Source organism: Pezoporus flaviventris, unplaced genomic scaffold (genome assembly GCF_033815535.1).
Source record: "Pezoporus flaviventris isolate CSIRO_AGI_PZ_B2104156 unplaced genomic scaffold, CSIRO_AGI_Pfla_v1 ptg000036l, whole genome shotgun sequence".
Lineage (NCBI taxonomy): Eukaryota > Metazoa > Chordata > Aves > Psittaciformes > Psittacidae > Pezoporus > Pezoporus flaviventris.
The window spans coordinates 34,288,245-34,311,024 of record NW_026892584.1 but is presented as its reverse complement, the minus strand read 5'-3'; the positions used below and the strand labels follow the sequence as shown (position 1 = coordinate 34,311,024).

Genomic DNA, 22,780 nt, shown 5'->3' with positions numbered 1-22,780 from the left:
TTATTGTGCTCCATTTCTGATATTCTTTATTAACTGGAGAAAGAGAAGCTTAAGCTTCGTGGATCTCAGGCAAATGACAATCCTTGAAGAGTGCAAAGTCTGCCAGTTCAGCCCTCTGATTTGACAGTGCCATCAAGACTGAAATTCATGTTTGCAATACTAGCAGTGAAGTTGTCTATATGCATTAGGGGTGTTTATGCTCTTGGAGTCGTATATGTGTGAGACCAAAGAGGAGAAAATAGATTTTGAGATGGGTTTTAGGACTGAGGACTTCCTTGTTGTGTTTCTTCAGAAGGCAAAACATAGATCTACATGTTCCTAATTATAACAGTCTCCCAAAGAGCTCAAATCTAAGGGGAAGCATCTTCCCAGCCAGTGGTCCCTAGCTAAGAAAATAAAAAGTCTTTCACATTGGACTTAGATTAGTATATGGAATTGATGGAATTGGCGGAATTGGTGTGCAGCAGGTGCTACAGGAACATATCCTCACAGGCTCAAGATTTCCTATGCTTAAAAATATTGATATAAACAAAGTCAACAAAGTGATCTTACATGTAATCCATAGCAGCTCTTTGGGATCTCTGAGGACAAAAAAGCATACATGTTAACAGTCACCATTATAAAGAATTACTGCTTAAAATAGAATCCAAAATGAAGCTTTGACACATAAACGGTGAAGAACACAAAGACAATTTTTCTTATTTGAAAGAAGCTTTCACTTTTCACCAACATGTCATAAATTCATCATGGACAACCCAAATGACAAGCTGCTTAGCAGGCCTATCTTCCCGACATTTAAAGTTGACCATTACAGTTAACCTAAGCCCAGACTGCTTTCACTCTGAATGTCCTTCCTCAGGCAATGGCAGGTTTTCTCAGCTGAGCACTTGGATGTGTTGTTTTCATGGGCCATGTGTGTCTTACTTGAGAACCTTTAGCCTCACCTCAAAGAATCAAAGCTACCCTTGATGTACCTTCAGTGAAATTATGCCCTAGCCATTTTTGGTTCATAGTCCACATGCTCTTCCATGGTGGGGCATAAATTCCTGTTTCTCAAATGTTCCCACTGACTTATTTCAAATTTTTGCCATGAGTCAGCCTTCTTTTTTTTTTTTTTAATTCATAAGTGATGCAGGCTCTCCACTGCAAACAAAGATGTTCTTCTGAAGCCTCAAATAGCTACAAGCTTAGCCCCTGGTGAAAAAAAACAAAAAATAAAAAAAATATAGTGTGGCTTAAAAATAAACCCAGGAATGAAACTAGTGATCAGAGAGCTGATCCAGTTAAAGTGTTGGAGGATGGGAGATTGTCAGGGCTGTAATTCAGCCTGTTTCTAAGACTGAGTCCACACATGTCATATACATATACAATTTGTTTAATGAAAGCTGGATTAGCCCTTTCAGTTCTATTTGCTTTATTACGGCTGCCTTTAGTTAAATGACACAGCCTTAGGTCTTCAACCAAACTATAAAAGATCATTAATGTTTCATTAACATCTGGATGAATGTGAATTGTTTAAGACCAGGTTGGTTGGGGCTTTGAGCAACCTGGTCTAGTGGAATGTGTCCCTGCCCATGGCCTGGGGTTGGAACTAGATGGTTTTTAAAGAAGTTCCTTCCAATCCAAACCATTCTAATGATTCTGTGATTCTATGATATTTTATTTGTCTGTTGTTACTTTGGCTTCTGTCTCTGTAAAAGCTTCAGCTCTGGAAAGGGTCCAGTTCATTGCTGTCATATATATTACTTTAACACAAGCAGCTTAGTACTAGAACTATTTAATATTGTCTAGCAAAAAAAAAAAAAAAGATACAACTGAGACATGAAAATGTATTAGAAAGACTGCACAGAAAAAACTGCTCCTTTTGACTTGAGTAAATCAGATGCCAACAGAATTTGTTCTGTACAAAACTAGTGTAAAGGGAGATGAAGTACCAAAGAGTTTTCTAGGCTCACTTTTTTTCCCCCCTTCCTTAAAAACTTACTTACACTTTATGATGTAGTAGTTACTGACCAGTGGCATGGATTGAGTGCTTATGGTTTCCTGAAGGCCAAGGGACCTTTGGCAGAATTTTCTCTTCCCTATCACTTCTTTTCATGACTAATCCATGTTTTGCCTGTTTTTTGTTTTAATAAAATGTCACAGAAATGGATCACCAGCCAGACAATGGACAACCAATCAATGCAGATTGGAAACAGCAACTTGGAACTAAACAATTCCATATCCCCAGCCATCAACTTCTAGTGTCAATTGAAATGAAAGTTAGAGGACACTTTTCAAAAACACCTACAGAATCTTTCCATTTCTTTTTTATTGGCTGAGAAGTACTTGTATGCACAAGCAGGCACTGAGTCAATTATTTTACATTGCTGTCTGCCTCATTTCTATAAACTGATTTAGCTGCTTTCCCCAGCAGACCTTGTTATAAACCTTTCACAACTTTAAGAGTTCATAGAAATATTATTGGACCCCCAGCTGTTTCTATGGCTTAAATATGAAAATCTAATAAACAGTTTCTTTTTCATTAATAAACTCAGAGAAGGGATGTCTGACTGCGGTAATGGAAGGAGCAGTCGCTCTCCATATGCTCTATGCTCATAACCTGCATAAATTACTACACATAATTTTAGTCCACTTGTGGGACTATGAAGCCTGATTCTTAAATACCCACATCTGTAGCTAAAGCTGAGGTCAGCAAGAGCTGTAGGTGTCAACAAGAGAAAAGAAAAGCTAATTGTCAAATATCTAGCTCTGACTCCATGTGTTGCCACAAACTGTCAGTGTTGCCTAGGACAGGTCAGGCATGGTATATTGTGCCTGCTCCTTGTAGGCATTGTAATAGCTTCTCTAAACTGACTGCACATGAAGCCAAGGATAAGTGCCTGAGAGGGTAGGGTTCTGAACCTTTCCTTGTTCCCATGGCCTTGGATGTCACAGTAGGCAGAGGTACTAGCTTAGACATGTACAGTCATCAGACTAAGTATGGTTCTGAGGTGCCCTGTATCTCAGTCCATCAATGGGGATAATAGGTGCCTGTCAGCAACACAAATATGACCAGAAGTAGGAGACACAAAGATACACAAAACAATACCTGTGAACCAAGACACCTAAGAAGTTTGGTGCTGCTCAGCATTGTGCAACCTACCTGCTCCCTGTGCCACGAAAGGCACCAGGGCACAACCCAGCATCCATCCAGGAGCTGCAGCAGGGGTGTTCTCTGCAGGCTGCTGCCTCCTCAGCTCCACTTTCAATCTGGGCCAGAGCCAAGTTCCCAGACCTACATGTCTGACTCCATCTGTGGTCTCTCACAGAGAGGTATGCTTGCAGCTGACAGTCAAATCTAGCTCTGACCCTGACAGGGGTCTCGGTGACACTGGGACTGAGCTTGCTTGTTCAAGGTGGTGTTGTCCTACTCCAGATATAACTTATTTGCTTTATTTTCCCTTCTTCCCTGCATGATCAGGAAATATTTATTTCATAAATATCTATAAGAAGCTTAAAATAAGCCTTCTTTTCTGCCACAAACTCATCCTATTCTGTTTATAGCAAAGCAGTTCCTGGCTGGGATGCAGCACTTGAATAGACGAGTATTAATTAAATACATGATTTAAAGCAACTGGAATTCTGCCCAAGCCTCCATAAAGAAATTACAGTCTGTTTTAACACACTCATGCATTTCTTTTCCCTCCATGTATATTCTGACAACCAGCAGACACTGATGATGCTCTGCACTTTGCTCTAATATTTTACAAATACTGGCATGATGTCTTGCAGCAGCTCTCCAGGAAATATATTAATTTTAGCCTCAGTTTATAGCTGAGAAACCTGAGTACAAAAAGGTTAACTGAGATTTGTTCAAGACTGTCATGGAAACCGGGACAAAGATCATAAGAAAAGATTGTGAACATCTTTTCACTCACTAGCATTTTGTTATCTCCTGTCTATCCCATACTACTTCAGCAAGGTTTGATTTATGATAGTTAAATTAACAGAGCTAATACATGCAGGCAGCATGAATCCACTTCAAAAACATGTTTTACAGATCAGAGGAATTCATCGCCCTTGAAAAAATTTAACTTGCTCTTTAATTCAAATATAGAAATTGTGATAGCCAGAAGAAAGATACAATCTCTAGTCTACCAGCCTTCATTAACAGTAACTTAAATATAAACCTCTTCCAAAAGATACAAAGTAAACCTGTTATGTATAGCTTTATTTTCCTTCTCAGAAGTGAGAACTGATATTGAGCAGTGTAATGGCATTGCTCTGATGTAGTTTTCAGAGCTCCTAGCATTGGTTCTACACTGGTTGCTTAAGTATTTGAAGCCAATTTCCTTTCCACAAACTTAAGACACACTGCTTCAGGTTCATGCCTTTATCAGCTACAGAGCTAAGTAGGAGTGCATCAGCACAACTAGTATCTGGCTGCTCAATTCTACAGTGGGTGACAAACTTAATTGTAAAAGCTAAGGAAGAGAAATGTTTCAATGGAATGTTTGTCCTATCTACCCTCTTTTTTTTCTGAAAGCAGACTTTGTATTAGCCATGCAAAATGATGCAATAGAAATTACTAAATCACATGTTTTAGGGCCAGTTACCTTGCAAACTCCATCATTAGTACAGATCTGGTTTTGAGCTATATACTCCAACTCCTTGTGTAGTTCAAAGAAACTCCAAAAACAGAGCTTCATAATGTTAGGTAGTCTACAAGTTAAAAATGTTGCTGTAAGAAAATTGTTCCTCTGTTAACTCTTCTTAAATCTCCTTAGAAAACAGTCTTCAGATCTTTCAAACTTCCAGCTTAAGCTTAGAGCCTTTCCATGCTTGATCTTCCTCTCTCTTAGACTGACCAAGTTTGGCCTGATTGTCTCACACAGTATTTCTTCATAAACCAGTGCCTACTGTGCCTCTGTTTTTGCTTTTCCATTGGTTCTTTTCTACAGATTGGCAGCTGTCAGGTAGCTCAGGGCTGGGTGCTCCAGGCTCATCCCATAAATCACATATATTGCAGATTTGCATCTTGTTTATCACTCCACAAGGGTCACTTGTGGTGTTGATGGAGTGAAAAGCAGAGATCCTACCACAAAATATGTCTTTGACATTTTGTCTGAGTAAAGGTCTTTCTGAAAGGTAAATAATTAACTGATTTTCTACATGAGATTACAATTCATCTATATAAATCAGCTATGCACACAACTTTCCCTGAGGGTAGTGGGGCATGCCTTTCAAATGCAGAACAGTCAGAGATCTGGGAGCTTACAGTTCCCCATGAGTCCTACCTTTTACTTTTTCTAGTGTACAGGTTAAAAGAAGCCACCAAAAATGCCAGCCAGTTTGTGGGGATGAGGTGAGTTTCCAAACTCTTTTGGGTTTTTTATTCTTTTAATGCATATTATGCTTACTAACTGCTCCTAGAATTTTTAGCAGGCAGGTTACATATTTTTAGATTGTAGGCTATTCTTGGAGGCATGTTGCTGTCATTTAAGTTTGCACAGAACTTGGAAAAGCTCAGTGAGGCACCACAATGCTGTCTGTATTGTCCCACTGGGGAGGATTCAATTACTAATGCCACTGCCTACTCTGTACATGTGAATATCTGAACTTGTACCCGTAAGCTCTTTTTATAGCCAGGGATGAATTCATCAATATCGTCAGTGAAGTTTGTCGTGAGTCATCTCAACCTAAAACAGACACCCACATCTAGCCAGATTAATGAGCTGCGTCAACTAAGTCCCCGTTGTGTATAATGAAAGCTAGACATGAGGCCCATCTGTGGCTACAGCTAGATGTAGCTGTAGATGCATCCTACTTAAACATAGATCTGTTCTCAGATATCTGTGGGAGACAGGTGCATTGACAAAGACTGTGAATTTGCCTTCTTGATTCTTTCTGATAAATTAGGAATTCTGATGCCTTCCTCAGCAATCAGATCCACAAGTTGATTGCTTTCAACTTGAAGGAGAAATGTTAGTTTAAAACACCTGTAGATCTAACCCATTCAGTTCATAGTCTGAGTATCAAGGATTTCAACCACAGCCAATTTTTCAGGCAGAATTTGTCATGTACTACAAATTGCAACCAAACTACAGAACTCCATCCTTAAAATGGCTTGATATACATGGAGTCAATCAAGGCTGACTTCAGTGCACCATGACTCTTTCAGCAGTGCCAAGATGGGCACTACCGCAGACACAGGTGCTCCTGAGCAATCCTATCCCTAGTTTTAAAGAAAACTTGGGACCTATTGGGAAACATGGCCAAACTTGGACTGGTGTACATGGGTCTCAGAATGTTAAAAAAATTGTTTTTTCATATGGGTCTGAAAAAAAATTTAGTGCTATTTGCACTTTGCTTTGAGATATGAAACCATGTTCTCAGATCACCTCATCCTACCATCAACCTAAAGTGAATAAAAACCTGCCATGAGCTGCCAATTTGCAAATTAAACCAGGCAACATAAGTTATAGTACTGAACTGATTTTTTTTCTGACAGAAGTAGACTGATTTGTCCTGCATCAGAGGGAATGATTAATTTTGCATTCCATCCGCTCTGATCTTGGAAGAGAAGAAAACTTTCTAATTCAGCAGTGAGTAAAAGGAGCTAAAAGAAGAACAGACTATTGCACAGGAAGTTGAACATGGCCCCTGTTCTTCCTGTGCAAAGAGAACTGAGCTGCCTTAGGGCTGGCTGAAAGCAAAAGGGCCTCTGTGCCACTGCTTTCAAGTTGGGCAGAGAGCAGATTTCCTACCCACTGAAATCCGGTCTGAGCAGCCCACAGCACTCTCTTCAGCACACCACCAGCTGGGAATTTCCTGTCAGAAAAATATTTCAGTTTGCTGGATGTTTGTCTTTGACTGGTGGAAAATCAAAGTGATCTTGGGTCAGTTAATTCTGTTGAAGAGTTTTCACACGTTTCTCTTCTAAGTGAGTCTACAGGACATTTCATTCAATTTCTCTTCGAGTCCACTATCGTCCAGGAGTTAGACTATAGTATTCTCCATCCCTTAACCTCTTTTTCTGGTTGGAATTAATTGAGTACACTTCCTTAATGTCAGGCCAGTTTTCTTGTGACCACACCCTGGTATGCATGACTGATCATATATACTGGAGAGGGAACCGAATGCATAGGGCTGAAGTTGGCTTCTGACATACACCGTGCTTGCAGGAGTACTAAACATGAGAAAGCAGCTGAGCTGCCTGAAATGAAGCACCTTGGTTAGCACAGAAAACCACAATGAAATCCTCTGATTTCACGAATGCCAGTTTTTTAAAAAATGTTAAAAAGGTTTTTTAATCGCTTCCCTGACCCCTACTTTCTGACATGGAATGACACAAAGGCATTTCCTACAGCAGGGAAATTCCAGTCCTGAACTAACTGAGGTGTAACAAATATGTAACATACAGCACCGGAAGGAGACCATGTCTCCTATGTGGGTTTTAATGAGGTGTATCAGTCTTCGATTTATAACAAATTTACTCTAAAACTGATTTAACAAAGTTACAGCAAATTCCCCAAATGTTTCCAAATCTTCTCATAATATCTAAAGGCAGTGAGAGGTCCTATCCACCCTGCAGCTTTGGCTGGGGTGGCTTCTTGCCCTGCTGTTAGTATGTCTAGATCTGTCACTAAATCTTACTGTGTACTGTCTAAGGGATGACCCTCAGGTGAGGCCCAAAAGGGACACAACTCCTGCATGAGTGTTCCAAGGCTGTTGTAAGTGCAAAATAAAGCAGAACAGCTAAAAGCACCTTTGGAGATTGTGAATTCTTGAACGATTGCCCGTTGTAGCAAAGTAATATCTTTCTTCCCTCCAAATCTATGCATGGCTGGTAATCAGCTCACCAGTAGAAAAAGAAAGCTCTTAAACTGGCAAAGCAGATTCCTGGAGGAAGGAGCTTCCTGGTCTATCTGCAAAAGTGCATCCTGTCTGCAGGCCAAAGGCTTAACGTGTGCATTTAGTGGCTGGCCTGAGGCCCAAGTTATATTTATACTCAGAGCACATACTTCCTCACACCGAAGAAGCATAGTAGTGCCTTTTGGAATTTATGGGAGCGTCAGGAGTTTGTAACACAGTACCAGCATTCTGCATTTCCTCCTCAGTTTAGGCAAAACTTTATATAGAAGAAACTAAAACACTTTTCCCAAAGACCCATTCCTAGGAATTACCATTAAGCTGCTACAAGCTGGGGTAGACCTCTGAGGATTTATGGAGAGCTGTGATAAGATCTCTGCAAAAAGGACATTACACATAAAACACATACTTACATCTGTTTTTGGGGGGTTATGCAGCTTAAAGTTAACCAGGTAACATCTTATACCTGTTATTAGTGCAGAGAGCTTCCCAGTCACTAAGCAGCCCATTCTGAACATGACCTGTGGACAGCTGATACCAAACACACCATCCATCGCTGTTACCTCCAATGCGAATATTACCACATCAACTGTATCATAAACCCTGTTCCTGATACATGGGGAAGGACCAGTGAGGGAGAACATTTCAGTAGGAGTGCTGTACCTGGGTTTCCCTGAGCCATGGAGTCATAGATGAGTTTGCAGGACTTCAGCAATATGGCAATCTTCTTTTCTGGGGAGTAGGCCTTGTGCATGGTTGTGAACTTTTGAAGGATCTTTTCAAGCACAATGGTTTCAGGCACGCTGGTCGTGATGCCTAGGTCAGTGGTAGTTGTGTTTTGTATCACAACTTGGTTCTCTTTTAGCTGCTGTAAGGATCCATCTTTGTTGTGGATTTCTTTTAAGTAAGAATCAATGGCTTCTTTTAAAGGTTTCAGAACACATTTGTATAATGCCGTTTCAGCAATCACTTCTGCAGAGAAGGGAGAACACAAAGTCAGTGATAAGTAATCAATACAACAGTGCAGGTGCAGGTAAAACTCCTAAGAAAACATGTGCTTGATTATTCGTGCACTATTGCCTAGCTGTGAGCAGGGAGCAGAAATTACATCCCAGAAAGTGAATGTTTCATTACCAGTGCCCTCCAGAAGCTCTGGTAAGGGTTGAGGTGAACACCAGGGCACAGTTTCTGTGTGAGAGCTCCTGCTACAAGCAGCTGTCTTTGCCTTACACCCTGGCTGACCAGCACAGCACTGTCAGGCAGCAGAAAAAGCAACTCTGGGAGATGAGGAACCTCATCTTACTGTGCTGCTTTTCACAGCCCTGCCCTTACAAATGCCCAGGTGGGATACATTTTGTGTCCCCCTGACATCTCCCTCTGATCTGTTTGAGATAATCATTTTGGGGTGAAAACAACTTCATCCTCAAAGTGCCCCTTTCTCTGCAGTGAATGAAAAGCAGCTGTAGCCACCCACTCAGAGGCAGACACCAACAGCTGGTAAGAAGTTTATCGTCCTTACTGTTCAAGTGTCTTTTACTGATATTTATGTCACCTCTTAAGCCTCCTGTGGATGAGGAAATAGTCTGTGTGGGTCGAGTGTTTGCTTCATATTCAGCAGGAGACAAAAGCAAGCATGAGAGACAGTGAGAAAGTCTGTTGTCTGACTCCTAGAAACCAGAGCTAGGAGGATTGCAGGGAACCCTCTTTTAACCCCAGACTCAGGTGAAAAGGTCACTGGGAAGAGAGTTCATCCACTCAGTCAGTGAGGAATGAAACAGAGGGCGGTAACATTTATGTATATAAAATGCAACTATTTTAAAGGATCCGGAGAAACAGTTGGCTTGAAGCACCACAAATTTGAATTGTAGGAATGGCTGTCCTCCACAGGGAAAGGTAGTCCCCCTAGGCTGACTGGGCCATATCATCCTTTTAAGGAACCGCTAGTAAACAGAGCTAGAGGTAACCAGGCATGTCTGTGTGAAGGTGGGAGGGATCCTTGCACACACGTAGCTCTACCAAGCAGAACAAGGACACTTCTTTCTGCCTCCTCTCCACATTCCCTAATCAAGATTGAAGACTGACTTCTCTGTGCTGACAGCCCCTTTGCTTTGAAGAGAAGGTTACTAGGACAAAAAGTGCAGGTATTACACGAGGTGCATGAGAACTGAAACTGTACCTCCCTTCTCCTAGGTATGGCAATGGGCTGGCAGCAGGTCTCTTCTGCTGGGGAGACTGCAGGATCATGTGAAGCCTTAGTTGTATGAGAAAGAAGTCAGCAGGTCCTGCTGAGACTGGGAGCCTCTGGGTCCTGGCTCACCCAGGGTAGCTGGGTCCCACCTAATACTGGAACTGCAGGATCCCCTGGAATCCCTGGTCACTTCTGTGGTTGGCCATGTTCTGTGTTGGGGGTCTTCCAGCTCCCAGCTTGTCTTAAGCCTGCTTAGGGATCTCATAAATAGCTCTGTTTCTCAGGTCCTCAGGAAACAATTTTAAATCAAAAGAGCATATAAGTGCATGCATGCATGCTTTTTCTGGCTGTACGGCTTTGACTGTCTCATTTTTTGCTCTCGTGAGACCTCACTTGGAGTATTGTGTGCTGTTCTGGTGTCCTCAACATAAAAAGGACATGGAACTGTTGGAACAAGTCCAGAGGAGGGCCACGAGGATGATCAGGGGACTGGAGCACCTCCCATATGAAGATAGGCTGAGAAAGTTGGGGCTGTTAGGCTGGAGAACACAAGGCTGCGTGGAGACCTCATAGCAGCCTTCCAGTATCTGAAAGGGGCTATGGGGGTGCTGAGGATGGATTCTTCATTAGGGACTATAGTGATAGGACAAGGGGTAATGGGTTAAAACTTGAACAGGGGAAGTTTAGATTGGATATAAGGAAGAAGTTCTTTACTGTAAGGGTGGTGAGGCACTGGAATGGGTTGCCCAGGGAAGTTGTGAATGCTCCATCCCTGGTGGTGTTCAAGGCCAGGTTGAACAGAGCCTTGGGTGACATGGTTTAGTGTGAGGTGTCCCTGCCCATGGCAGGGGGGTTGGAACTTGATAATCTTAAGGTCCTTTCCAACCCTAATTATTCTATGATTCTATGATTCGATGACTGGGATAAAGAATCTGTATATTCCTTCATGAATGTACATTAAACTGGACAGTCCACTTCTTAGAAAGGAGGGCAGTAGCACATTACTCCCTCACAGAATATTGAATGAAAAGCATCAAAACACTCCCAAACAGCCAAAAATATTAATTTTCCTCCCCAAAGGCAAATTATGTCTGTGGCAAAGAGAGGCAAATGCTGTATTTTGGAGCCAGCAGTGGTCTTGCAGCAGGCAGGTTTTTGTGCCTTTGAGCTCTGAGGAGCACAAAGTGGGATCAAGTGATTCCTTCAATCTGCCACTCAAAACCATTGTAGACTTGTCCCTTCTTGTGAGACAGTGATTGACCCCAGATCTGGCTGCCACACACAAGGAGTTCTCCATCCTCACTGCAGAGCGTGAGGCAGTGGACATGGAAGGACATGTGGAACACAGCTGTGCAGGGGGACATTGACCTTTTGTGTTTCCAGTGAACACAGTTCTCAGTGTGTGTGCCTGTGCGTACAGGTATATACACAAACACAGAGACTCATATTTATATGTGTGTATATATGCATATATACATACATCTATGTCTCACACACAAACATAAACCTCTTCTTAAACTCTTCCCTTGAAAATATTAATTTTTTATGAGGGATTTTCCCCCCTTACTGGTCTCCCAGTTTTTAGAGCTGCTCCTCCAAGTGCTAGCAACCACAGAGTAGACTTCTTTTCACACCCCTCAGCTTTAAGAGATGGTTTATAATTCTGTAAAGCAGAACCCGTGTTTGCGTAATTCTGTCTTCTTCCTCACCTTCCCAAATTCTGCTCAAGGATGGGTAAAGCGCAGTCACCTACCTAACTGTTCCTCAGTGTGGGAGCCTGGGTCTATCAGAGATTTCAACTCAGTGCTCTGCACTAAGTAACTCTTCAGCTGTGTCATCATCATCCGGATTTCTTGTAGCATCTCTGTGCTGGAGCTCTGCTTTGCCATCATCTCTAAACTGTACACTCTGTAGTCCTGCACCAGGTTGCCAAAGTACGAGTCCTTGTCCTGTGCTAGCTCCACAATCTTCTTCTGCAGCTTCCTGTCACTAGACAAAAAGACTGTGAAGACATTAGACAGGCTGACAAAGGACAGCCTGTTCTTGGCCTTGTCCAAGATCATGGAGCGTGTCTTTTTACCAGATGAACTACTCGGCATCTCCAGGTCATCCTCTGTGCTGCTGGTGGAGTAGGAGTCTGGTTCAGATGCTGACATCTGAGCCACAGTGCTGTCTCCTGGGCCTTCCAGGGAGGAGTGAGCATCTTTCAGTTCAGCTGAGTTGACGGATTTGCGGCTATGTCCCAGCTCAGTCTTGATGTGTGTGCAAGTGGCACCACCTGACACTGTAGCAGAGCTGCTCTTGCACAAATCCTGCACAATGGCCATGGTTGTGGCTATCTCTGCCACTGTTCTTTGCTTTAACTGGCAGGAGCTGGGGACCCTCGGTACCTGGGAAAGCCTCTTCCTTCTTGGTGGTGGGATAGGCGGTGACTTTCCTATGGCATTGCTTTGAATCCCAGGCATGTCCTTCATCTCTGCAGGTTCAGGCTTTGTCTCCTGAAATTGTGATACAGCCGCCTCAGGAACTTCCCCAGGCATTTCTACAGCCTTTTTGCACAGTGACCTTTTATCTCTGCTCTCTGTACTCGCATGTGGTTTTTCTTCTGTCCATTCCCCTTTCAGTGTTTCACAACTTCCAGGGATTCCCACACAGCTCTCCTCTGAGGTCCTCTCAGACAGCTGCTTCCATGGGGGGACAGAGAGCTGGGAGCCCTTCTTGGGGCTCGCTGCCAAAGGTTCACTGACTGAGCAGCTCTGCTTCTCTTCTTCTTTATTGTCACCGCCTTCAATTCTCATTTCCTTCGTGGTCTTTTCTAGTGGCTGAAGGAGCAGCTCGTTTTCTTCACAGGCAGTGGTGGGATCCTGCAGGGGCTTCAGAGATTTCTGAATGAGAGCATGAGAAGGTGGAGGCGGAGGGGGGCGGCGGGGAGACCTCCTTTCAGTGAGCATGGTGGCAGGGGGGAGATCAGCACTCACAGCACGGCTTTTAGGAGAAGGTACATCTGGTGAAAAAGGATTACTGTACTCTTCTATAAAAATAGGATTCACGAACCACAGCCTGTCATTTCCTATTGACAGCTCAATTTCACATGAGCAGTGGTTTGTGCTGCTTGCAAAACACTGGGTAGATTTTAAACTGTCTGTCTGAGCAGTGCTGAAAGCAGAGTGTTTTGCAGGGTGGGATAACTCCTCTCTTCTTCTGTGATTTAAGGAGGAATCCCAGAAATCTGTCAAAAAAAAAAAATGCTCTGAGAGAATTTTAGCTGCTAAAAGCATGTGTAAGTCCTACTTTTTGTTAAAAGAAATGGTACAAAAGCTTTCACACCTCTGCACAAAACAATGTGAAGAAAGGGTTGCCTGTTTTATGTGTGTGAGATCCTTCAAATGAGGGGACAAGCTCAGAAGCTTCACCAGAAACCTCTTTTTTGCCAGTTTTAGGATATTCACCTAGTGAGAACTGTTAATGCTATGCAGCCTATGCAGTGTGAGCAGGAAGGTGCAAGTAACAAATGCAAATGACTGTAAAAGAGGGTCTATGGCTTGTTCAGTGATCACTGTCCTCTAAATGCAAATAGCTCTGGATACCTGAGATGAGGGTGTGAAGCCCCCAGGTGACCTCCTGTCCCCCTATTTCTGACTGTGGGAAGGTGCAGGGCTGAGATATATAGCCTGGATCCAATGTACACCAGGGGCACGAGAGACATCAGATGAAGATGACACAGCAAGCTCATGTGTCAGTTTGTCTATAAAGAGGTCTGCTACTGTTTTGCAGTACAACCAGTCCAGAAACATATGATTTTAAATATTTTCCACAGGTTAAAATTATCATTAAAGTCTGTAGCTCTGGATGGCAATTATCCATAGCCATGACACTGCCTGCCTGCAGGTGTAAGAGAGGAAAGATGGTGCAAAAGACTGTGTACACAGGAATGTTGTGTACACAGGAATGTTGTATGCTGAAGGATTAAAGAATAGTTAAGCACTCCAGTGCCATCAGCTGTGACTGGAAAAAGAAGATGCAAGTAGTCATTTCTGTATGTCACAAACCTCTCACTAGAATATCTTTGAATACCTCGTTTAAAAATTTACAAAGCACTTGTTTATATTTTGAATAGATTCAGCATCAAATATGAACTTCTTCCCTTTCCCTGAGATGAGTTTTTAAACCTGCTTGCCTTACCAGCGTGATTGCTTTCTATCACTTTTAGATCTGCTAATCCAGGGTCCACTACTCGAAGTGTCAGGAAACAGGATCCTGCAAACTCCGTATGTTCTGACCAAGGAAAAGGGTATAAACCTCTAAGGGTATTCCCTGGGTGAGGACTGATGCCCACAGATTTAGGGACAAGGGGAAGATGGGAAATCCTGGAAATACAAGGATGCAGGTAACTAAATAACTCTTTCAGCATGCTTGGTCCCTGGACACAAAGATGACACTGATGGCACATTCTTCTGGGTGGACACAGGATGCAAATGGGGCTGCCACACACCACATGAACCATGCCCTGTGCTTGGTTCCAAACCTGTCTCACTGCAAAAATACTACTTGCTGGGTCAAGAGGGGATGGATCGGGCTGCACATGTGTGGGATGATCCTCAGTGATGAGCCCATGGTGCAGATCTCAGGAGAGTGCCTTTAGCTGCCAGGACTCCATTCTCCTGTTGGCTGCACAGTGTAGCCCCAGACCATCACAGGGAAGGCGGACAGGGCTGAGCTGGCCAGAGCTCTAGGTAGTGCCTGCCTGTGCTTTTTCCTAAAAACTAGCATCCCAGAAAAGCTCAAAGGGTCTTCCAGTTAAGGAGGTCATAGCCGAACTCAGAGAAAAAGAACTCTCGGTTAAAGCCAATGCAGAACTCAGGGGTGAAATACATCAGATAAAATCTCTCCCTTGCCTACTGCATCTCCAAAGGCAGGCCACTTCTTCCTGTTTTGCTCCCCGGTGCAGTTGTGATTTTTGGTGACTTCCTGCCTGCAGCCAGCTCCCCACCATTGCTGGAAAAGCCATCTTTTTTCAGCTGCTGCCATGACTTGCTCTCTGCAGGACTCTGCCTTGCCCCCTTGGTGCCCTGAGTCCATTGCTGGCCTTGCCTCCCTCTGCCAGCAATGTGGTCCCCAGGGTCACAGCCAGCTGTCCCAGGGAGAGGGACTATTCCCTTCCCTGCAGTGGGTGCACATACTGCAGGCAGGGCAGGACAGGCAGGGTAACTCCTCACTGCCCTCCTGCTCCCTCTAACCAAGCATTTCCATAACACAGACACAGAGTAAGCCATGCACAGGTAAACTAAAAGAATGTTCATTCCCATTAGGTTAAAATTGCCAATTTAGCTTTCTGTAGCCTAGGCTAGTGTCCATGGCTAATTCAGCTTTATAAGCATGTCAGCAGGTGTTCGTTTTTTTTTCAGGGAGGCTAAGGTTAGAACAGGTTTATTCCCTAATTTCCTACTATGAGAGGGAAGAGAACAAAGAAGCTTAAAATAAAACTGTTGCCAGGAACAACAGCACTCTTGACAACAGAATTCTGGTGTAGACATGCAGTTGCAACTGCACATAATAGCATCACACTGCTAACCCCCTCATGTCTGAGACTGTGTGGGGTAAAATTTCCTTTAAAAAGGAAACTGTAGTCCAACTCTACTGGGTATCAGAACTCCAATTCTACTGTCCTGTATGCAGGACTGTGGAAGTTGCTTGTTTAAGTCTGAAAATAGTCTGTGGAGCTTCGTGGGCTGAGGAAATTGTGAGTAAACCAATCTACAAAAGGGAAGTTGGTTATTTTTCTCAGTAGTGATCAGGATAAGACACTGTGGTGAAAATGTAATGCTCCACTCAGACTGTGAAGGACCAGATGAGGTGGTCATACCAAGGGTTACATAGCTGCTTCAGAAAGGGTGTTTCTCAATGCAGCCACACTGTTTCATACAGCAGGAAAGGCAGTTTGGTCATCTCCCATTGCTATCCTGGCTCTTCCCTTAGCTTATACTCTGGGAGGGATAATTAAGCAGTTCTTTGAGACTTGGTATGTGTTCTTTGTGCAATAGTAATTCTTCTGCTAAAATGCCTTCTATACCAGCAAGGTCAGGACCAGAGGGCTTGCAGTACATCCTCTTTGACAATATACATAACAGCCAGATAATTTGTGGGACAAGCCAGCTTGTTGGTAGACATCTTACTTCTATCCCCTCAAAAAAACATATCACTTTGAAATAAATAAAAGCAACCTACCAATTTCAAACAATGCTAGCTTTCCTTTGGGAGTGCCACTTCAGGCAGCACTTACTGTTTGTCTACTCATTCGTACCCATGAAATTTTGTTCCAGGAAGCAGTAAACAGTATCACACATTACTTCAGCCTGTTTGACTTTACTGAGACAGGGTGGGACTCCAAGAAACTAGCATCAGTCCCCAGGAAATCTTTACAGAACAGCATGTTTTCTTCTGTTGTCAGAAACTTTCCTGGCATGCAATGTACTGTGATAAGCAAACCTCCAAGCATCACCAGTGTACAGGAGGAAAGAAAGAAGACTACAACCAACATTACTTTGGTTCTTGTGCTTCAGTTAATCCTTCCATTCAAAAGCTGTTGGAGACTGTTACCTGAGTTAGGATCAATTCTGATGGCTTAAATTAGGGTGACGGATGGAGAATTATGACACACTTCTTACATTTTAATCCAAATTTTTACACTTTTAACTGAAATTAATAGTAAGTTTGTATCTTGCTATCTCAACTTGCAAAATACTTTTCTTTAAGCAGTAAGTTCTGGCTAGACACCCGTACTCAAGGACGCTTTGACAAACAGGAACATATTCAAAATAGAGGATGCTGAAAGTGTTAGAGGTAAATTGTTAGTCAAATTTAACAAAGCTTCTTGAACTGAAACCAGCAGGGTTTTCCCATGGCTTCTGGGAGGTATAATGCAAAAGATCCAAAAATAGATCCTTAAATCCTCATGGTGCTTTAGTGAGTATCTCTAAGTGTGCTAAATTCAGCTTTCACCATTGTTTGGCTGTTTTCAACAGCTGAGAAAAGACTGAAAAGCAAACTAGTGTGAGAGTGGCTAACCGTAATACCTGTCTCAAGCAGAGTGTGTTAAATAGGAAGGAACAGGAAGGTGACCTCCTTTAGTTAAAAGAGCTGCATTTCCAACTCTGTAACTTTACACAACTGAGCTAAAATTTGCTCGTTTGGTGTTGTCACTAAAAATAACATTCCTTTTTTATCTAATTAGTGTGAGGCGAGAGAACATGCTGGGACACTACAGAGTCCTCTACCAATTAGAAATCCTGCAAGAGAAAATAGAAATATCAAAATTCAAAAGTGTCACTTCCATCAGCATTGCCCCCACACATCAGAAGGGGAAATTGCAAAGCTGTTTTTCTTTTTTCTTATACTTAGGTGCCAACTACTTCCAGTTTATGTAAGTTATCATGGGAGGCTGTGCTGTGCTTCAGTTGCTGAAAGCCCCAGCTTACACAGTGAAACTATAGGTCCCACCCATGCACAAAAGTCCCAGTGGAAGTTTTTGTCCAAAGGGGCAAGCGGCAGTTTTCAGTGTGCTTCTATAAACATAAAGATCGTGAACATCTTCTCTCTTGCATTCAGGCCTCCTCATCTATTCTGAAGACAGCAGTTCATCTATCCTCCAGTTATGAAGCACCATGGTTCTCACAAGTCTGAGTGAAACTCTGGTTGCTTTGAGGGACTTACCTATCCCCAGACTAGAGATAATTTCAAGGTCTTGAAAGCTACTGGCTTCTAATATTGCTTGTGGTAGCTTCAGGGTGAAGGGCAGCAAATCTCTGTAAAAAGAAACACAGTGAAAAAAACAATGAAAGAATAAACCACACAATTGCTAGGAACCCCAGATTTTACTGTTGGTTCTAGTGATTGAACCACAATTTCAGCCTTCCCTGCAAAGTCCTGGATATTGTCATGGGAAGATCTCATGGCCTGTAAGGCATCATGGACGTTGTGCCAGCCTGGGTTGCTCTGATTTCACTAGATATCACCAGCTCCTGTGGTGATGCTTCATGCCATGCCACTGGCTTAATGATGGGGTCTTGGCTTCCTCCTCTGAAAACAGCAGGAACACCTCTCACCTCAGAGGAAGCCACAAGGGTTGAAATACCTTCCCATGAAAACTGAGGTGTGAAAATGGTAATTACTGTAATAAGAAAAGCCATTCTTTCTGGTGTGGAGGGGCTCTGCAGTCCTTTTTTTTTCTGTTTACCCCTCTCTCCCTGCCCTGCTTCCTCTTTTAAAAATCAGTGTAAGTATAAAGCATGAGGACATGGCAAGACACAGTGAGGTTATGAAAGGGAGATCCCTCCTGGGGAAAGGTAGCCCCTGTGTGAAGTGACAGACAATGATGAAATCCTGCATGACACTGAGAAAATACATACACTCTTCTACTCTTCACTCTCAGATTTTTGACTGCTTGGTTTATGGAAAGATTCTGTATTTTTACTGGAAAAAAAAAAAAAAGAAAAAAGATGCAGTTTCTCAGAGGTCATTAGCTGGGTTTCACACACCCTAAGTTTCAAATAATTAATCGGAGCTCTTGGGCTGACATTGAATTGTTCATGTTTGCCTCTTGCCTAATGACAGTCTGCTAAAGCTGTTCCTATGTCAATTCCCATTCTAACGATGACTAGAAAAAACAAACCAATAGTCCCTAAAAGGCAGCAAGTAATAGTGCAGGATCATTTTACACATTAAGAAGTTTAACAAAATGCTCTGCAAGATGCAGGAAATTGTTTTAGAAATATCTGGCCTTGTGAGTAGGTGTTATCTGCTACACAAACAAGCATCCCAAACATGCGCATGACTGCAGACCTGAGGAGGACCAATTTATGACAGATAAATGCACGGCTGCTACTTTTGCTCTTATTAACAGATCCATGTCTTACTGATGTACTGTGTAGTCCATGAGTTCTCTGTGCACCACTGAGCACCCTGTTGTCACATTGTTTGACATAAACTGATGTGATCAGTTATCACATCAGTAGTATTACTTTGTCATGGCAAATATGGGGTTTAAAAGAGGAAGAGAGTCCAGGGACATTCTGCTTTCTTTGTTTGTTACTGTTCTTACTGTTATATTTGCTATATGCACCAGTAGTTCCTTTTTTTTCTTTCTTTTTTTTTTTTTTCAGTAGAAAAATACATCTAAAAATCAGGAAACACTGAGACATTAGCTTAATAGAAAAAAATCTGGTTTTATTCATAGGGCAGCAGCCTACAGGCAAGCCACAAAGTCACCTGTTATCTACAGGTGTTATTTTGGTGATCTAAGGTAATCAAGCCAGGCCAGACTTTCTTTTGAGAAGAGCCTGTCAGCCCTGATAAGCTGTTTCCAGCTCTCTATAAATGACTGTTTATTACAGCCCTGAGAACAGGCCTTTCCACACAACATCACGGAGACCTCCTACAAGCTGCCAGTAAATGATAGGTGAGTGCTTAAACAGCTTTTTTATTTCCTGCTTCTCTCAGAAAATGATTCCCTATTTTCCTTGTTTTTGACAGAGACCTGAAAAATCACATGAACCACCTGCGGGAAAGCAGAAGTGAGCATATTTTCCCTCCCACTGGCCATTGACTTGAAATGCTCTATTCTTGTTTGCATTTGGGCTCTTCTTCGCTTTGGTAACACAGAAACCTTTATATGGGTCCAAGGGTTCATTTAAGCCCATTCTGTAGGGTCGATACACATCTAGATGGCTGTCTTGTCATTGAAGAGGGTGAAACAGAGTCCCTTGTGTTTGTGTAGGAGTCCTGGCCCAGCAGCACTGAACTCAGTTGGCTGCAGCAGCAGCCCTCAATATAGTGCAAATAGTACTGTCTGGGTAAGCTGTGGCACACTGGATCATACCATAGATAGACTGTTCCTGCTATGTGACCTAACTGAGTCACTAACAAGGCTGCCTGGTAAACATATCCCGAATCTGCTTTTACCTCTTAAATGGAAGCAACTACTTTAAGTCATCTAAGTTTATACAGGGGAGGCCAAAAGTTTACATCCAACTCAAAACCAGGCCTACTGCGGCAGAAGTAGGATAAGGAGGTTGCGGAAGTATTGCTGCAATGTGCTTGGCACAAACACAGATGAGAGGAGACTGCAGACAGAGGAGACACAAGGGTTTAATTACACAGAGGGACTCATCAGCTGCTGATCAGACTTTGCTGTAATGAAAATGAAGGTCTGTCCTGCATCTGTGGCCGTTAGGTTCGGTATTTCTGCACTGAACAAACAAGCAAGGTCTCTTCCTTACTGCTTTGTTGTATTTTAAAATTTTGGCTAAAGAAATAAATCGTTTCAGGAGTACCCTCCTTGACATATTCCTCACAGGTGACTAAGTGCTCTGAGCCTCCCACAGCCAACAGTCCATTAGTAGATACACTAATGAGCTGCCAAGTATGCGTGGATGCTAAAGCTGCTTTAAGTAAGAGTTAATCCAGGCCCCGTTTTCCTCCCTGCCCTCCTAGCCCCAGTCCTGTGCCTCAGTCCTTTGTGGGTGCAGCACTATAGACCTTCCTCAGACAAAGACTGCAGCTTCAGGGACATCATGATTATGATGTGCCTGGCTAGAAACTGAGTGATCTGTCCCTGTTGTAGATAGCAGCACCTGAAATACCTCCTCATCTGGCAGGTTAGAGGAGATAGGAAGAAACAAAGGGGGCTCTGCTGTGGCTGGATACTGGGGAAAGGCACTCCAGAGGGCAGAATGAAGCTACCTTTCCATGGAAGCAATGAATCCAACTCACCTACTGACACAGTAGAAGGCAACCAGTTTGAAGAGGTCCTCAAATACAAGGACAGATCCTTCCAGGTACAGGACTGATAAAAAATAAAAGAAGATAGTCAGCAACTCTTTTCTTTGAGCTATACAGTAAAAAAGGTGGTGGGTTTGGCTCGCATACCTTGTATTCTGTGATTGTCCAGTATTTGCATGGACTAATATGAAGAAGCATAAAGAATTGGCTTCTGAAGGCCACAGTGAGAATCTCTGGGGAAACACTGGAGGAGAAATGTCTTAGCCTAGCTCTCTGAATGGTTAGCTCAAGATATCAGACTGTTGTGACAGTAACGGATACAATAGGAAGAAAAAAAAACAGGTCACAGCTAAAGAGTTCTTCATAACAAGCCCATCTGTCTCTAAGGGTGTGCATATCTGTAATACATATGGGGCTGACCTTGTGACTCTCCATGCTGGAATCTGGTTTGGTCTGGGTGGACAAAGTGCTTTGAAGAAAAAGAAAAAAATAGAAATCGCTGTCTTATTACTATGTGTGTGGGCTCTGACCTGGGTCCCACAGGCAGCATGAACACAGCCTATTTGTATCTCCCCTGTCTTCTCCCTTCATTGTGTTATATAGCAACAGCACTTTCCTTTAAGTGGCAAAATACAATCTACACCACATTGCAGAGTTCTTCAAGATGACCTCCTTTATAACAGCATGTTATGGTATTATGTAGCCCAAACCTCACATGTTATTATAAAGGTTTTGGTTGGTAAGCTAGAAAAAAATTCACTAGCTGGTGGAGAAAATTTCACATTGATCAGTAACCCAAGGCAGAGAGAAAGAGATGGTTCTGCAGGAGAAAAGTGTCCATCTTTGCTTTAGCTTTATAGTCTCACAAATTGTCTGTGCCTTTATGTACAGAACACACCATCACAGAGATGACAAGTTTAAGGAAATCTGCAGTGGGTTCTGGTGGTGGAAAACTGGATTCCCCAGAGCTGCCTGTTCCTGCCAGAGGAGCCCACTGGAAGTTCTCAAGGAGCAGCACTGGCTCACACCACATAGCTGTGCCTGCAGCTGCTCTGTATCTTCCTTCACTCTGTTTTCTAGGCCACACACAGTTCAGAGCTGTGGACATGAAGCTCAGCTACTGTGATTCAGCTTCGTGGTCTGCCATGATTCACCCACAGCTCTGTGAAATGTGTCCAGCTCCTTGCCTTGCCTGCCTGGTTGTTAGCTCCCCTACAAAGAAGGGCCTCCAGCACCTGTGGGATGAAGACATCCTCCTGGCTCTCCTCTCTCTTGGCTACATGTACTGGCTCTTGCTCTCAAGCCAGCAGAGAATCCCACTGGAAGGAAATGTTCAAGCTTGTCTATGGTTCATCTTCACAGTTCAGTCCCCAAACAAGGCATTTCCTCCTTTTACTTCTTGCTTTGTCCTAGCCCAGGCAGTCAGGTTGCTGTTTTGGCCTGAGCACACCAATATAAGCATTTTTTAAAGAGGCAAAGGACATGTAATTCTCAGAAGTCATTCCTAACATTAGTTTGTGTTGGATAAGCACAAACAGATCAACCATAGTGTGCGTGCTGATACCAGACTGCAACATGGAATTTAAAACATATTTGAAGCAAAACAATTCCTTTCTCTTACTTTTCTTCCACAGCTGGAAAAATACATGCTTGGCAAGTTTTTTCTTTTGCCATAATATGAATCATGCTTCAGTCAGGGATTTTCATTAAACATCTACAATGACCAATTTCTATAGTTTGAAATCAATCTGCTTTGCAGCTCTGACACAGGAAACCAAAATAAAGACAAAACCCAGTGCTGTTCCACAGAATGAATCAAATGCCAAGAGTCTGAACTTGCTTGAATCTCCAATAATTAACTAAAGCCCTTTGCGCAGACAACAGTTTTAAGGACTTCTTTTCTGTTAGGAGCCACATGTGGCATTCCGGGTTGCAGGTGTGCATAAGAGCAGGCTGCACCTG

General features: G+C 42.9%; 1 protein-coding gene across 1 annotated transcript in view; it reads right to left on the bottom strand.

Annotated features, from left to right (window-relative positions):
* LOC133274717 (ras and Rab interactor 3-like) overlaps window positions 1-22,780 on the bottom strand; it is a 159,482-nt gene that overhangs the window by 6,075 nt on the left and 130,627 nt on the right. Inside the window, exons 20-23 of the mRNA XM_061464254.1 lie at window positions 20,810-20,882; window positions 17,753-17,844; window positions 11,796-13,271; window positions 8,518-8,826 (exon numbers count right to left, since the gene is read on the bottom strand). Of these exons, the coding sequence (XP_061320238.1) occupies window positions 8,518-8,826; window positions 11,796-13,271; window positions 17,753-17,844; window positions 20,810-20,882 (1,950 nt within the window). The remainder of the gene's footprint in view (window positions 1-8,517; window positions 8,827-11,795; window positions 13,272-17,752; window positions 17,845-20,809; window positions 20,883-22,780) is intronic.